This window comes from Elgaria multicarinata, chromosome 6 (assembly GCF_023053635.1).
Source record: "Elgaria multicarinata webbii isolate HBS135686 ecotype San Diego chromosome 6, rElgMul1.1.pri, whole genome shotgun sequence".
Lineage (NCBI taxonomy): Eukaryota > Metazoa > Chordata > Lepidosauria > Squamata > Anguidae > Elgaria > Elgaria multicarinata.
Window position 1 is genome coordinate 87,901,484 of NC_086176.1, and position 17,504 is coordinate 87,918,987.

Genomic DNA, 17,504 nt, shown 5'->3' on the forward strand with positions numbered 1-17,504 from the left:
GTCCAACGTGATTGTTGACCAGAGGGGGGGAAAAGAATCCAATCTATCCATAAAAAAGGCCAAAATGCTAAAGGCTTAGAATGAAGAAGTCAGAATCGACATTGAGGGGCACCTTCAATATATTTTTTTGAAAAAATCTTACCCCTGGAGGCGGAAAACTGCTTTCTCTGTTGTGGAGGCTTCTGCCAGTAGACCAGTTGTTGCTGCTGCTGTGGACGACATTGAAATTGTTGGAAGGAAGAACGAGGATGTGACCAATGTCTCTGAAGCTGGTAAAGAGTTTGTGTTAAACCCAACTTCCTTGCCATTGTATGAGCTTTTTGAATGGCATTAAAGCATCATCAGTGTTACTATTAAATAGGCCTGTACCGTCGAATGGCAAATCTTCAATTTTGGAGCATATTTCTTGCGAATTGGAGACATGCATGTCTCTGAAGCGCTACAGATGCAACTGAGGTTTTAGCTGTACAGTTGACCTGATGTCGAGAGATGTGAATCTATTGCCCTGACAAACACGTTGCCTCACTGTGGAATAATCTTACTAATTTACACTTGTCCTTGGGAAGACATTCCATAAGCTTCCCTAACTTTTCCCACAGTAACAGCTGGTAGCCTGATATGGCTGCCTGGTAGTCCGATACTCGTAGCCCAAGTCCCGCTGAAGAGTACACTCTTTTTCCAAGTAGGTCTAAGCGCTGACCTTCTTTATCTGTAGGCGATGAGTTTTGGCGTGTCATCTTTCCCTGTGCTGCCTCGACAACAACTGAATTGGGCACTGGTTGTTGAAAAAGAAACCCAGCCTCCTCTGGGTTGTATCTTGTACTGACCTTTAAGTTTCTTGGACGTAGGAGGCATAGAGGCACGATTGTTTAATTGTGTTTAGTAGAGCTGGTAACATTGGTATTGCTATTGGGCAAACAGCATCCATTGTTACAGAATCAAAAACAGGGTCCTGAACAGTAGCAGCTGCCTGTTGCACTGTAAGGCCCAACACCTGTGCCATCCGAAAGACTTGATTTATTTTATTTATTTATTTATTTATAACATTTTTATACCGCCCAATAGCCGAAGCTCTCTGGGCAGTTCACAAAAATTAAAACCACAATAAAACAACCAACATGTTAAAAGCACAAATACAAAATTGATTGGAAAATTGGCCCAAATCTTCAGAAGGGGAGAGGGCATCATGAGAAATGACTTCTGCATCTGGTGATGAGACTGAAGGTTGAACCGAGACCGGAGAGGACGATTCCGAAACAGTAATCCTCCAGGTCAGACAGGGTGGCAATCCCTCCTTGTGGGTTGGCCGAAGTCTCGAAGAGGGATTACATGCTGATCTGGCCGAGCGTGAACCTCAGAATGAGAAGGTGGAGGTGGTGGATGAGACCTCTCGGAATGGATCATCTCTCTGCCTTGAGGGAGACAGCGCACAGAATCGATATTGTGGCAGGGAAACATAACGCCTATCAGAATAGTAGCTGTCTGCTCTAGGATCATGTCCCCAATATCTGGATCTATATGGATGTCGACCCCAATCTGAGCGTCTATCCCAGTCCAGTGGCGATCTGGATCAGTCTCTTGATTGCGATCTATGATAGTAATATCCTCTGTCAGATGGTGCAGAGAACATTGATTCGGTGAGTCGCATCTATGCTTTCTCCGTGGAACTTCATGTCAAAGTTCTCTTGCCACTATAGGTTGCAGTGAAAGTTCTTGAATTTCCCCTTCAGAAACCGATAGGGATGGACGTTGAATACTTGGCACATTTCTAGCCATTGGAATCAGTGAGTGCCAAAGTGGAGCCGTTCCTGGCGGTACCAATAACCTGGATGGAAACTGAATAGAGTCTATCGGTGGCGAAGCAGGTTTGATTTCGCTGAGATCGACGTCGATACAATCGACATTGATATGGTGTGGAGAGGAAACATCAGGGTCAACCAATTCTAGCGGTTGTACAATGGGTGGCGAATGTACAGGAGTCTTGTTACCCAGTTGGGGCCTCTTTTTCTTTCTTTTCTTTCCTTCTCCCACTACGTTGCTGACCTGTTTAGGTGTCTTCACTCTCAAGCAAAGGTGAGAGAGGGAAACGCTCCAAAGAATCCATGACAGACATCCATCCCAGAGACTGAACCTTTGTAGGGGTGTCCACTGCTTGCAAGGCTTTACTCCAGAGAATGGCCTTAAGTTTGTCCAACCTGTGCCATCTTGTCTGCTTTGAAAAAGCTTGGCAAAAATGGCACAATTCCACAACTTGTTCCTGTCCTAAGCAAAGTAAGCACAAGGAGTGTCCGTTGGAAGGGGGCAATTTACTGCCACATTTGGAACATTTCCTGAATGGGGCCCAGAGGTCCATACGCCGCTCAGGGCAATAGCAGGCCAGCAGCCGTGAGTCCCGATCTCCAAAATTTAAAAGTAAAGAGAAAGAAAAAAATATAGAATCTTTTTTCTTTTTTTTTAGATAGAAGAACGAAGACGAAAAACGCCTCTAACAAGAATTCCAACATAGAAGTCACTAAACGAAGCTGCCACGATGGCGGTCGAAAGAGAACTGAGCGAAATGGGTGGGAACCCCTTCAGGCATACCCAGTATGCAGTGTGGGGAGGGGTTCCTTCCCAAAATGTCTCAGCTATGTAAGTTTTCCTGAACGAGGCTCCGCGCAGGCGCAGAGTCAAGATGTGTGAATGACACAGACCATGAAGAAGAACCTTGGCTTTTGCAAACACTGGAACTTTTAAAAGACTCAGAAATGCACAATAAAACTATTCACAGAAACAGCTGCTATTTAAGAATGTGCAAACTTAACACAATAGTCTTTTATTAACTTCAGTCTGATAGATTTATCACCCCCCCCTTTTTTTGGCTCATACTGTTTACCGATGCTGTTCGTATATTTTGTCTTTCTAAAACAAGTTAACTATTTAGTTTGTATGAATACCTCTATACATAATTTCTGTTACTTATTTTTCTTCAGGAACTGAAAGGTAGGAGGTATTGGGACAGCTATTCTCACTTTACTACAAACGTAATCCAAACAGACCTAGTTTACAACAACAGTGCACTATCAGTGTGCATGGCATTTCACCAGCTAAAATAAGAAGATACATCCCTGGAACTTACAATGTAAAACTTACACAGTGTGAGACAATGGAAGACGGGGAGAAAGACGAAGGCAAAGGCAACAGGGGAAGAATAAGGTTCTGTTCAATTACACATGCTTATGCTTAGCTCAGTGTGGGATGAAGCCAAAGGACACATGGGAAGAGAGTTCCGAGCATAAGGGTAGCAAGGAGAAAATGCAGAATTATGTAAGTGAATAGGAAAGCTTGAACTGACTGAGGGTGATAGAGCTGGAAGACTGAAGTTTACAATGTAGATATTAAATAGAAGGGTAAAGCCAAAGAGGCTGTGGAGGATACAAGTGTGGACAAGAAGACAGTATAGGGATTTAAAACAGGGCATGTTATGGTCTGAATGATGATAGGTGAAGATGTGAGAAGGCTTTGATGTGGCAATAGAAGGCAAAAAATAAGAAGACTGCAGAAGTCAAAGTGAGAAATGACCAGAGTGTGAACTGGAGTTTTTGCTCAGAGGTAAGACATAAAAGGTCACATTTTGCAGTGTTGTACATGGAGAAGCAATATGACTTGGAAATACACTAAATATTAGGAGGAAAGCATCAAAGATAAAGTCAGGGTTTCTTGTGTGATCAATGGGATGGGGATGTTGTTAATTGACAGACTATCCCTGGAGACAAACGAATGTGAAAACCCTGGGGAGAAAGTAAAACCCCAAAGTAAATAGTGTTCCTGCCAATACCTATGTCTTATCAACACAAAACTGCATACTGTTTACACAATCTGATCAGTTTCATTTTTAAAAGGATCCCTGTTTAAAGTGTACGATTTAAAGTTAAAGGGAAAAACATAACAAAGGTGCGGTGATAAAGACGCTAAAACATCAGAGTGAGCCAATGGAAATATATGAAATCACTACTCCAGATAATTTAAATTATCATAGAATTCCACAGACTAAAAGCAGAAACAATAAAGTTACACCAATGTCAGATATGCTTGAAGAATACAAAACATGGATTGTATTGCTCAATTATCTAAGCAACTCGAAGCAGGAAATGTATTTTCCATCCTCGAGGAGAATACCTAAAGTCACTTGCCAATTTGATCTCAGGATAGATTCTTCCCATATATTTATATGGCTATTAGCTGATTCATGGGTAAGACATGTTGGCTGAATATTTTTTAAAAAATGATGATACTTTCTGTTCTGCTTTCAGAACTGACCATCTCTGATGCGTTAGCATAAAACTCAGAAATATTAAAGGAAAACATTCTTCAATAATTGCCATTATTGAACCATATTACAGTAACGGGTGGAACCAGCCATAACAGTCCTATACACAAATAACCAAATAATTACACAAATTACAAGAATGCACATGTTTAAAAACATATCACATGCCCTTTCCAATTTCTTACTAACAATCATCTTTTTATGCATGTACTCACACGAACAATGTGTACACCAGAACATCTTCTGTCTGCAACACTCAAGGCAACATTGCCTTGGCTGCCATGCAGATCCCTAGAGCTGCCATAGTGGAAGCTGCTAACTGGAGCATAATTGGAATTAAAGGACCTAGACAGCATGCTCTGAATAAAGAAGGGACAGATAACAGAGATTAGTGCAGCATGCATAAACCACGAGACACGTTATACACAGGGTCAGTACAGACACACATACTGCATATCATGCAAAAATAATCATGCACACAAAGGGTAACACCCATTGCGCTTCCAAAATCTCACTGACACGCCATGTGCTCTCTTCAAGTGTAGTTGAACATGCAGCCTGACATAATACACACACAAATCACATGAAAAGCCCATTCAAATGTACATGTGGCTAAGAAAACAGATGCTTAGTTGTCATATTTTAAACACTGTCAACATACCCTATGGGCAGCTATGTTGACAGAGAGGGGATGATTGAAGTACACTTTTCTGGAAAAATACTCTGAGCAAAAAACTGTCTCAACATATTTCTACATTATTTCTTCAGTACAAAATGCAGATGCTTCAAACATTCTTTTCTGATCTTTCAAACACCAGCACAAAATTAGGATAGCTGAAGATTAACATGCTTACTATCAAATGTAGAAGACTATAGGATGTATTTTAAACTTTAAATGCAGTCCTTATGTTGTTTTGTTTTGTAAAGTTATACCACTTTCCAATGCTTAGTTTGACAATTATGACATTGGTTTAAGCTACCAACTTTTATTACAGAGTTTTGTGAATGAAGAACACATACAACAAACATTAAAGGCAACATTTTTTACAAACTTCGGGCACTTGAGAAGTGAATTCAGTACATTGCTGAAACTATTAAAGAGAAATCACAGTCCCTAAAATGTTTTGCCATATTATTAGATGTTAAGGGGAAACCAACAGAAATAAGGAAAAGGAAAGGAACCTCTCGTGCAAGCACTGAGTCATTACTGACTCTTGGAGGGATGCCAGCTTTCGCTGACGTTTTCTTGGCAGGCCTTATAGCGGGGTGGTTTGCCGTTGGGTACTCATTTTACCGACTTCAGGAGGATGGAAGGCTGAGTTGACCCAAGCCGGCTGCCTGAAACCAGCTTCTGCTGGGATAGAACTCAGGCCGTGGGAAGAGTTTCAGCTGCAGAAACTGCTGCTTTACCACTCTGCGCTACACAAGGCAACAGAAATAAACATGGGCTAAAATTCTAAGAGAGCCATCCTACAGCCTCTAGAGAGCATCTAGGGTGCCAGAGGAGGCTACAGATCCCATCCTCCACAATGAGCATGTAGGAGGAGACCCAATTATAGATCTTCCCTCCCCCTCCCATGCACCGCAGAAAGCTTTTCTTATGAGGTTGCAACTGCAATTTCATAAGAGAAGTTGGAAAGAGAGAAAAGAGGGTGTATTGGTGGGCGGGGAAGGGAAAGGCCGGTTGTATAGTATCCTATGGCATCTCCAGTCCCCACCGTCAGCTAGATGGCCTCAGACGCTCATCTAGTTGCTTTTTGTACTTTAAAAGGAGGAACAGAGCCGAAATCACCTCTGTCCTTTGCTCTTGCTGGAAGGGCATTGGATAGGCAGCTGGCTCTGAGCCCGGAGCCCTCCATCTGTCAGGAGCGCAACCATAGGATTGCGACATCAAAGTCCTCTTGGGGGCCTTTCCAACAGCTCCTTAGCAGAGAACAGTGATGCTGATTAAGACATTTTTATCTCATTTTTCCCTCAAGAAGACAAGGCAGTGGAGAATAATAAATTAAAACAATAAAAAAAGAAAAATAATACCATACAAAAATTAAACAGCAGAGGTTAAAAGAATCATCAAGAGGTATCCAATAAAACTATTAAAGCAGCTTCCAACAAAAAAGCAAGATCTTTAAAATACAGCAAAAGGCCTTTAAAGAAGTGGTAAGGTGGGCTTTCCTTGGGAAGGAGTTTCAAAGCCTGGAAACTATTTGTATTTCAGGAGTCACCTCTGTTAAAGATCTTAATAGGTTTTCAGGGTCATATAGAAGAAGGCTACTTACCAATCTACTGTGACTCCTCATAAGATTTGGAGTTTCACTGGCTTTGGGAAAGACACACATTGTGAACTCCCCCCATATGATCTGGGGACTTCTGACATGCCAATGTGGGGTAGAAAGGAGACATGCTGCAATAACTACCCCATGAATAGACCCCATGAATAGACCAGGCTAAGGTTAACGGTATTAACCTTAGCCTGGTCTATTCATGCCACAGAATGAGGTGGCAGTGTCCCGAAGTTGTAGAACAGACTGTATCATTTCAGACTGAGAGTGGGGCATTGCATTTTAGGATGTTCCTCTACGTCAAAAATGTTCTGGAATCACAAAATTATCACAGCAGGGGGTGAACTGGGATATAAGGCTCTCCCCTGATGTGCTAGAGTTTTGTTCTTTTTAAACTGTAAGTAAATGTGGCACATGGGATAAACATTGCAATTAAAAAAAGGCCTCTCTACTTGTAGTCTGAAGTGGTACAGTCTACTTTAGTACCTCAATTCTGCACCGTGTGTAGACCAGGCATTCCAGTGGCCAGAGTATTGGGGATCAAGGTTGCTTTTTCAGGTTCAGATCACTAAAGAGAAGTTTAGGACACTACAGCATCCATTTCCCCATTCTACAGTCAGGGGCCTGTTTATTTTACTTAGGTTATGACATTAAAATGCATTCAGGTTCTTGCACATGAGGCAAACTCTGTGAGCTTAGTTTGAGTACTTTGGCCTAAATTCTTTTAATGACTTTTCTACCAGTTTCACATGTAGAATTTATAATCCCTGATGTGACCTTTACTGAATTCAGTCTCAACAGGGGCTCATTTAAAATAATCACTGGTGAAGTCCAATTAATACATTAAAATGGTGAAAGTTAACTGTGCTTCCTTACTACGGGTACTAAAAAAAAAGTTCCATAATATAACTTTTGTATGTAAAATATTCCTTTTAAACAAACTCTTCTAAAGAGTGCCATTTCAAGTGAGTGTTTCCTAAACAAACATTAAGCTTAGTATTAAGTATTATTTAAGAAATGAAACTAGTTTCTGAAGTCTAAGGTCTAAATGACAGTATGGCTGCCACCAGGAAATCCTAATTTTCAGAGTGTTTCCGAGTGATTAAAATCAACCTGAATTCACCTGGGCACTGCTTCACATGAGAGAATAACAGTATGGCATGTGTCCATGCACTGTGCCTTCTCAGCAGCAATATTATAACATCAGAACAGAGGAAGTCCTGTGTAGCAAAGCAATGTAACATAATGCAAAGCTATAATTTAGTGCTACAAGAATGACCCTGAGGTTCACACACTCCCCCTCCTACAGAGTAGCTGTGAGGAAGAGATTGGAAGCATTTGCTTTCGGTTTTTAACTAATTGCAGTTTGCCGCTATGTCCAAACCAGGACAAACTGTGGTTAGGTTTGTCTAAACAACCCAAATTCAAACTGTGATTTATGATCCTGGTTCATTCAGATAAACCATGATTAGAACCGGCCATAATCTGTCCTGATTTGGACAAAACAACAAGCCACAGTTAGCTGAAATTGTAAGGAAATGCTTGATCTCCTACTCACAGCTTTTCACAGGGAAGAGGTGAGAATGTGAGCCCAAGGCTTGCCCAGGCTCATTCCCATAGAACCTTAACATTATATCCAAACACAGCCTTTGAGGAAGTACAGGTCTAGACCTCCAAATTCTCTTTCAGGATATAGTCATTACAAACATTCATACCCTACCGTGCAACTATTTACTATAGTCTGCATAGAGTTGATTCTCCAAGAATTCTCACTCTGATACCCAGCCAAAATTTAAAAAAAAAAAACCCCAAAAAAAACCCACCTTGCCGGATCAGTCCAGCATTCCATTTCAAGGAGTACCCACTGGATGCCACTGACAACTTCAAATGCACACACCCAATACCTACCTCTCTGCCCTCCCTATCTTTCTTAATGAACGGAATAACCGTTTCCACAATATTCCTCTGTTTGTTTTCTTGTTTTAGGCAAGGCAATACTTAGAATTAAGAAATAAGATGACTTGCTGAGCCTAGGATTTGTTTTTAATAGCATAGCTAAACCCACAGGGTTGCATCCAGACTTCCCTTCTGAGAACAGGACCCTTTCTGTTTGTGGAAGGGCTTGGATCCAGCAGAGGGCTCAAACTAGAGGAGGGAGGGAGGGAAGGAGGGAGGGAGGGAGATGGATCCAACACAGTGTCATCTCCCACATTGTTCTGGATGGCTGCAGAGGAAGGAGGAAGCAACAAAAATCACCTTCCCCCCACTTGGACCTGCAAATGTGTCCAGAGTTCTGCTCCCCACTAGTCTGGATCCAACCCACAATTCTTCCACTCCACACAAAAATCCATTACTGCTTTCCCACTCAATCAATTTACAAAACAAACCTTCCTAGTTATTTTAAAAACTTCCTGCATTTGGAATGAAGTGGTGGGATCTGGTTGATTGGAAGGTATTTGGAATAAATTCTCAGGGTGAAGGAAGGAGATTGGGGCTGCAAATGTTCTTCACCTGCTGCTGCTGCTGCATTCCAAAAGGAAAAAAATCTGCTGAGGGAAGCAGCTTTGCACATGGGGAAGGAAGAGAAGCTAAACACAATACCAAGCATCAAGATAGATATTGAAAATGGTGGTGCAAATATGTAGCATTTCCACAAAGAGAAACAAGGAGAAAGGGAAGAAGAAATCCTTGCTGATGCCGCTCAGAACTATAGAACACAAGCACTTTTTCCTAAAAAATCCACTCCAGGTTTTTCTGGTAGCCTAATTTAGGTGCTGTTATGGGGTCTGCCTCTGGATATTTGGCCCTGAGTATTCTTACTCCCAAAGATTTTCTCACCCATGACATGTTGGCAAGTAATAAAAACATTAAATTTTATACTAGATCTTTATAGTAAATATTTTACATCTCTTGGGCACAGATACCCATTGAGTCAGAAAATAGATCCAATCTACATTGCAACAGCTTCGAAAAGTTGCATTTAACCTAAAGCAGCCTCGGGTGCCTCCGATAGTGAGAACAAATACTCAAGCAAAGCAGTCCTCTATTCTAAGGGACATGCCAGAACAGCTGCAGACACAGAACATGGATGTTGACCCAAGCAGTAGGTCTCACTGCATTTTCAACCACAGAATAGCAAGCAATTGTCAGTAGGTGTGGGCCGTATGAAACCATTCTGCATGCCAAATATACCTCCTTCTATAACTTATTTACAGTGGGGATGGGGAACCTCTGGCCCGCTGGCCCACAAAGGCCCCACCCACCCCTGAGAAGAGAGGGTGGGTAGGTGGCTGGCTCCCGGCTGAACTGCTGCTGCTTGAACTCACCTGCTCAACTGGCTTCACTTGGCCCTCACGTTCTCCGTCAGCAAAGGAAAAGGCTGAATAAAAATGACTTCCAGCTAAGCGGCCATCTCAAAGAGCTTTCCTTGTGGCAACTACTCAAGTCAGCTTCACTCACCCTTTGCCTTTCCCAATTATAAAAGGCAACTGGAAAAGGCAAGGACAGTATAGCCAGCTCCTGAAGGGGCAGCAGCTCAGGTGAGAGCTGTTTTCACTCCACTGTTGAGGAAGGTGAAGGGTAAGTAAGGCCAGCTCAGAAACTTAAGACATTTCTGTTCGTTTCTCAATGAATCAAAAATATAAATTTATATCCTTAATAGCAATCTGAAAATAAAATAGTAATACAACTTAATGTTTCAACACAAACTGGTTTAAGACAATTCAAAGCTGTGGACACGACACTGAATAAATTATTTGTGCATAAGTTTTAGATACATAAAAATATTTGCCCTTCCCCATACAGTAACAATATCTTACTAATTTCTGCTGCATGAAATATAAATATCTTGGCATTTATATAGGTTTTACGATAACCTCTTAAATGTCTATTTCACTGAAATCGATTTGAAATTGCCTGTTATTGTAGCAGTATAATGATTTACAGAATAAATAAATAATCCTTAGTTATTATTTTTAAATATTCTGAATGCATTTGCACATTTTTCTACATCAAACTGCTCCTGCACAAAGAGACAGCAATGAGGACAGACTGCATTTTGAGGGGAAACAAGCTCACCAAAAAAAACCTCTATAGGTCTGTTCTTATATTACTTCCAGTACAGTATCGCATGCAGCACTCAAGACAAACACAGTATTTCCAAAGTACTAGTAATTCACTACAAGACTGCTACTGACAATAATCAAGCAAAAATCAGTTCTTGACTTCTTATTGCCACAAACTAAGCAAGAGGAGAACGTCCTTCACTTAAGCCCGCTCACTAATATCAAAGCCTTCCATCTCCAATAGGCCCGGAGAAGTCTCTAAAAACAAAGTTTACCATTTAAAAACCTTCCTCTCCCCAAACAAGCCCATTTGGTCAGTAAACTAAAATACAAAACTCGTTGTGACTGACAACCCCCTCCCTCCATGTGTGTATGAGAAAGAGGGGGTAGAGAAAGAGGGAGAATACAAGCATGCCATGAAGTGGGATTCTGGTGGAGTCATTTGCAGGTGATCCCCCTATAGCCCATTTTTTATTTGCTATCTCTTGCCAAGCAGGTTTTAAATCCTGGGAACGAAGTAGAGGCCTAATGAAAGAATTTTACGTGGCCCCAACACTACAAAGGTACTGATAGAGCTGGGGTGCTAAACCTCTTTCAGCCTCAGGGCCAAATCGAGTTTAGGATAAGCTCTCTGGGGAAGGAGCACTCAAGCGATAAGCAGGGCTGAAGAGAAAGGGGGCAGGGACAACAGCAAAGGGGAAAATACAAAAAATACCAGCATAATTTAGCTTACAGCTCTTACTGCCAGTAAGTGAGGCGGAAATACAAAAAATACCAGCATAATTTAGCTTACAGCTCTTACTGCCAGTAACTAAGCCTTAGGAGAGGCATTTCAAACTTCCAGAATGGAGGTGAAATGTGCAAAAGTCAGGAAACCACCCAAAGATTTACATTTGGGGGAAAGGGAATGGGAGATGGGGAAGGAAACATTGCCATCTGGGAAACTCCAGGGGGCTGGATTTGGCTTGCAGGATTGAGGTTTGATATCCCTGCTATAAAGAGTCACCTTGTTGGCAAAAAAAAAAAAAGGTTGCTTGACTTGACCTTAAAGTGTCAAGTAAGGATCAATCTATATCTTACTGGAAGAGTATGATTATCACTTCCCCAGTAACATCCGAACTGAATCATATGAAAAACTCCCACATCAGTGCTCTCACCTCCAGGAAGGCAAGGCATTGGCAAATGAACTTCTCATTCTCTCCCCAGACTGTTTTTAGACAATGCCAATGAATCTTTTATTCAAATGTCATTGGAGTGCTGTGGGGCCCAGCAATGCCAAAGTAGTAACAAATGCCATTCTAGCGCCATATTAATCAAGTTTTAGTATCTGAAATGCAAACGGGATGAAGCACTTCACTTATTCATTTCTTATTTACAAAACGTTATGGCAAATGAATTTCCCAGATCACTGAGGAGCTCACTCTTCCAAACAAAGCAGATAGCCAGGTGTCATACAGTAATTGTTATCGCCGTGTATTGCTGGATACGTGCTACTCTTCGGTCTTAGAAAATCTGTTTATACATGTCAAGAGATTATTGAATTTTCAAAGCACACAATCACAACCGTAGAACATGCATACCTTAAAATGATGGGCTTTCTTAGGCTTAATCAGGAAGAAGATGGTAAGTTGAAAAAGAGGTAGTAGAGATGTTTACCTTTTCTAATTTTTTGGCCTCAATGTGTCGCAGCACCTGTTCCCTCCAGTCATGAGGAACTTTGCTTTTTCCTGGAGCATCTAGCAGAGAGTGTTCAGAGTTAACTCGTGGGTTTGTTCTTTTAGAAGGGCTAGTCCTTGAATAATTGAAATCACTAACTGACATAGTTCTCTCCGGTATTTCATTTGCTGAAGGGCGAGCACTCTGAGGTCGTGGTACATTTGGCCCATCAACACTATAGGTTCTTGCAGAAAGAGGTCTTTGTGGGCCTGATATTATCGGTGGGACTCTTCCCATTGAGTGCAAATCCCTATATGTCAAATAATCCCCTTCAGGAACCTGAGGACGCCGTGGAGGTCCAGAATCACCAACGTTCATTGAAGCAGTGGAGGAGACGCTACTCTGCCGCTGAAGAGTATTTCGGGTTACTACAGAAACAGGTCTGTCGTTCGGTGGAACAGCCCACATTTCCATATGCCTTCCACCCATTCTCTGATGCATATTATATGCAGCACTAGCTCTAACATTGTTATGATTAGAGAAATTCATGTTGGCAGAATGTTTCACGGAATTGCAGCTCTCTGTGGTATCCGACCTCGGCAGGCGTTGAGGCACGCAGCTCTGTTCAACCAGGGAGTTTTGTTTTGGGGGCCACAAGGATTCTTTGGCTGCCATACTGCTGCTATACTGGATATTATACTGGGGGGTACTGAATAGTTGTGAAGCATTAGTTCCTTGTCCTCTTATTACATTAGTACCTTCAGGATTATGGTTTGAATCAAATTTGAACACTGTTTTTGTAGATATTAAATCAGATGATGATGAGCACCCAGGATACACTTGTAATGGCTGGTCATACAGGAGAGTAGCTGACTTGCTCCGGACTATATGTTTTCCATCTGAAGCCATAACTGCTGATTTTATCACTGGATTTGGCTGCTGGGATCCATTGTCATTGATAATATCATAGATTTTCAGAGCACCTGTCTCCATGTTAGTTATGCTATGGGATTTCACAACTGGCCCACTCCTCTGCGGAGACAAATCTTCAGTGCTCTTTGAAAGACACATTTCTGAAGAAGAAGAATCTGTTTCAATGGTAGCACTTCTCTTTAGCTCTGACTTTCCTGCAGAGTGAGGCACTTCCTCAGAATGTCCATTGACATTATTCATAGGACACATGTTAGAATATTTATTTCCAATTTCCATGTGCTTGATTTCTTCTTTCATATTATTGTTTAAAAGGCCTTTAACTGATGACATTTCCTGTGTTTTTATTTCTTCCACTACATTTGAATGTATTACTTTGTCATCAATCAATTTGCAGATATTCATGTTAATTTGGTGTAATTTGTGAGACTCATCAGTAGCACTATTACGCTCAACACCTGTCTCTCTTAAAGCTAATCTCTCTTCAATATTTAATCTGAATTCAGTGAAATTTGTAACTTTATCTTGAGCATCCAGTTTTTCTTCTGCTGTGACATTTATGTCACCTCCATTTTGTAAAACACTATTAGAATTTTCATCTTCTTGCCTGAAAGCAAAAGGTGTAATTGGTTAATTGAATCCAACAAGAGCATTATTTATCATCAAAGTTATTTATCAATTACATTTTGCACAATCTAATAAATGGACCTTAAGACACAGTGGGTTCGATCCAGACTGCAGAGTAAATTCACTGAAATCAATGGGATAAGTTAGTCATCACTAACTTTCGTCCCACTGATTTAAATGGATCTCCTCTATATGACCAAGTCTGGATTCAGCCCTATATTATAGTGTAGTGATTATCTCCTTGCCAAAATATGCTAAAATATATTGCCATTGGATAACACTGAAGTAATTATTCCAATATAGGAAGTATCTTCAAAGGCGCATATCACTTTTGCTAGGAATATGGAGAAAGTTGTTTCCATTTAAATTACCTAAACTGCTCTACGTCACTTGGCCATGATAGAGGCCAAGATACAAAAACAAGAAGACAGCGTGAAAAGAAAAATGTCCATGTGTGTCCAAAAGCTATAACATTTTCCCCTCCCAATACTATCTATCAGCTATAACTATTCTGGCACCATGGGCAAGCAGACTTTCACTCATCCGTTGGCAGTGAGGTAAACAGAGGAGACGACAAAGAGTTAACTTTTCTTGACTTATGAAGGCGAGGCAGAACCAGTTGTGGGTGGCTGCAACTGTTTCCAGCCCCTACTACTTTCCCATAAGCTGCAATTCTGGTGCCATCACTATGGGCAAGCAGGAGCGTCTCTCCCCCTCATCCTTATTGTGCTGCCTTTCATCATGAAATGAGGCATAGGCCTGGCTCAGACAACACGCTAAACCATGCTGCTTAACCACAAAATGGTTAATGGAATGCATTCCTCTAACCATTTTGTGGTTAAGCAGCATGGTTTAGTGTGTTGTCTGAACCAGGCCATACGGGCTCCTCTCATATGCAAATCCCATCTCAGGACAAAAGAGCATATCACACCAGAAGGTCTGGCCTTAGACATATGATCTGAGAATACTTCTGCAATTTGCATAGGAAATGATACATCCATAATTTAATTTCTAAGTTAAATGTCATTTGAAAAAGTTATTCAGGAAATCAGCACAAAACCAGAAAATGAAACATTTAGCCAGTTTTCTAAATAAATTAATGTTCCAAATAGTCTTGCTGAATACTATTTCTCAAACCTGATTTTGGAAGTCACAGCCATGTTAGTTTCTTTTTCTGGAGAGCACAGCGATGCTTCACGGCTACTGTCAGTATTTACAGAAAGTGAATCGGACATTCGAGAAGGAGAGGAACAATTGCTGTTATTCTGATTGCTGTTGTGGGTGGGGTCATCCGACAATGAATCTACATCTTTACTGTCATCTGAAAAGAATTTGTTTTAATATATGCATATAACTTGTTCAAATGTCCATGTACACTTTCATTCTAGTTTAAGAAAGCATATTTGATGGCATACTGAATACATTTAACAAGCAGATTGCTCTGAAACTCAAATCTCCACTTCTAAATAGTTTCATTTTAAGTTTAAAATAATTAAAAGCAACAGCATTTGCCTACTGCTGAAATGTAATTCTGTTTCTTCAACACTTCCATCGACAAAAAAATAACCACCAAATTATGTTGCATGCATCCATGGTTTCATAATGCATTCTGTGCAGCTGAAGAGTTGTGTGCGGGATAGTTGAACCCAGTTGAGAGGCAGAGAGCAGGGTGAGGCTGTGCTGAGAGGGCTTCCTACTTGTCTCTGTGACCCATCCTTCCTGTGAAAACTACCTCTCCAGTGTTGTAGGATTGGCTGCTGTTATATTAACAGTGGTCCTGGACAATTATTGGTAGGCTATTAGTATCAAAGGAATGAATAGAGTAGATAGGTAGATGAATACTTTCATGGTGAGTGTGAATGGCTACATGAGGTGGGTAGATGTGGTGAGTTTAGTGTAAGAGGGAGGAAGGGATGATTGTGTGAGGTTAAGTAGATGTTTAATTTTTTATTGTGTGAGTGGAGTGTGTTTCCATTTGTCTGGTTAAGAATCATCATGTGCCTTGATAGATTATTGAGAGGACAATCAGGAGGGGCACCCCCATAGCAGTGGTCATAGGTAGAGGGGGATATGGCATTGGTGGAAGGATGGGTCATCTGGGAAGAAGGAAGGAAAGATGTCTGCAGACTGTCCATCTTTCTGGTGGCCCTCTCAACAACATTCGGTATTCTGCCTCCAGCCTGGTGGTTCTGCAGTTTATAATCCTGGATAAGGAAGCCAACCTAGTGTGCATCATTGAGGCCTGGGTTGGTAAACTGGGAAGAGTTGATCTAATGCAGCTGTGCCCACCCAAGTAATTGGTGCAATGCCATTACAGACTGGACAATCAGTGGGGGAGTCCATAAAGGTTCTATCATACTCACCAGGGGACCTCTCCTCCACAGAAAAGGATTGAGGGCCTGTATCTGGTGCTGGTCCAAGGGAGAGGTTGAGATGCTTCTAGCCCACCTGCTCTGTTGCTGGCTGCCTCCCTGACTGAGTTAGCCAAAGCAAACTAGGATGTGATATGGCAAAGCCCCAAGACTATGATCCTGGGCAGTGCCAGCCCAGGTTTCTGAGTGCCCTTGCACAATACACCTTCAATGGGCCCCTCCCTCAATGACTCTACTTTCTCACTGCCATTGGCACCAGCTGCTATTGCTCCTTCTCTTTCTCAGCATTGCTACCACTTGCTGGCTTGACATGCAAAGAGCCAGTAGGTCTCTATTGTTCCTCGTTCACATGTCCACTGTTGTCTGGGTCAGAATGAGAGCAAGGACCCAAGCAGGTTGCAATGCTGAAGAGGAGGAACAGTTCCAGGGAATGGGCTCCCACTGGGGAGTGGGCCATCAGCAGGTCCTCAACCATGCCTACCCTTGATGCTGGCCTTCAACTTGGGGGACTTCAACTTACATGCTGAGGCCACTGTTGGACTGGATTGGGACGTCATGGCCTTCATGATAACCATGGGGATGTCCCAGTTTGTGGGTCACACACAGTATACAACATACTTTTGATTTAGTTTTTGCTCCAGGATGTGAGAGGGATGGTCTGAAGGTAGGTGGAGTCCAAGTGATGCCATTATTATGGTCAGACCATTTCCTGATGAGATTTGGGTTTACTGCATTAGTCCTCCACTGCAGGGATGGGGGGCAGGGATAGCATCCCCCCCCCGAAGACTTATAGAAACTGATGGATTCTTGAATGCCCTGGGGATTTCTTCATGAATAGAGCTTTGTAGTCCTGTTGATGGCAAAATGAGCCATCTACATGATCTCTCCTCAGTACCCTCTCCAACCTCCTAGTATGAACAGGCTGAAATATGACTAGAGTGTATCTCTGACAAACATGCCATGAAGGCAATTGAATGCAACCAAAGCACATAACAGTGTCTATTGCCTGCCTCTGAGGGCAGCAAAAAAAGCTTACTAGGCTACTTCTATTGCATCTTCAAGAAGCCTCCCAGCAAAACTGTTCTGCGTAGTTCAGGAGGGTTGTGATGTCCCATCTCTCAGTAAACCACGATGTTAAGCTAGTTGACCATTTTAATGACAAAATTGTTCACCTTCATACTGACTTTGACAGACAGACCCCCCAGTGGGTTGACAAATGCTCCATCTGTAGTGGGATCAGTTTCAGTTGCGCTAGCTAAAGGTGGTG

The 17,504-nt window shown here is 41.8% G+C and overlaps 1 protein-coding gene across 3 annotated transcripts in view; it reads right to left on the minus strand.

Annotated features, from left to right (window-relative positions):
- Positions 1 to 17,504, minus strand: part of ERBIN (erbb2 interacting protein) — a 112,223-nt gene that overhangs the window by 16,048 nt on the left and 78,671 nt on the right. For 2 of the 3 annotated variants that reach the window (XM_063127996.1, XM_063127995.1), the window contains exons 20-22: positions 15,003 to 15,186; positions 12,309 to 13,845; positions 4,525 to 4,668 (exon numbers count right to left, since the gene is read on the minus strand). In XM_063127996.1, coding sequence (XP_062984066.1) covers positions 4,525 to 4,668; positions 12,309 to 13,845; positions 15,003 to 15,186 — 1,865 coding nt within the window. The remainder of the gene's footprint in view (positions 1 to 4,524; positions 4,669 to 12,308; positions 13,846 to 15,002; positions 15,187 to 17,504) is intronic. The other variant, XM_063127997.1, reaches the window with a different exon arrangement.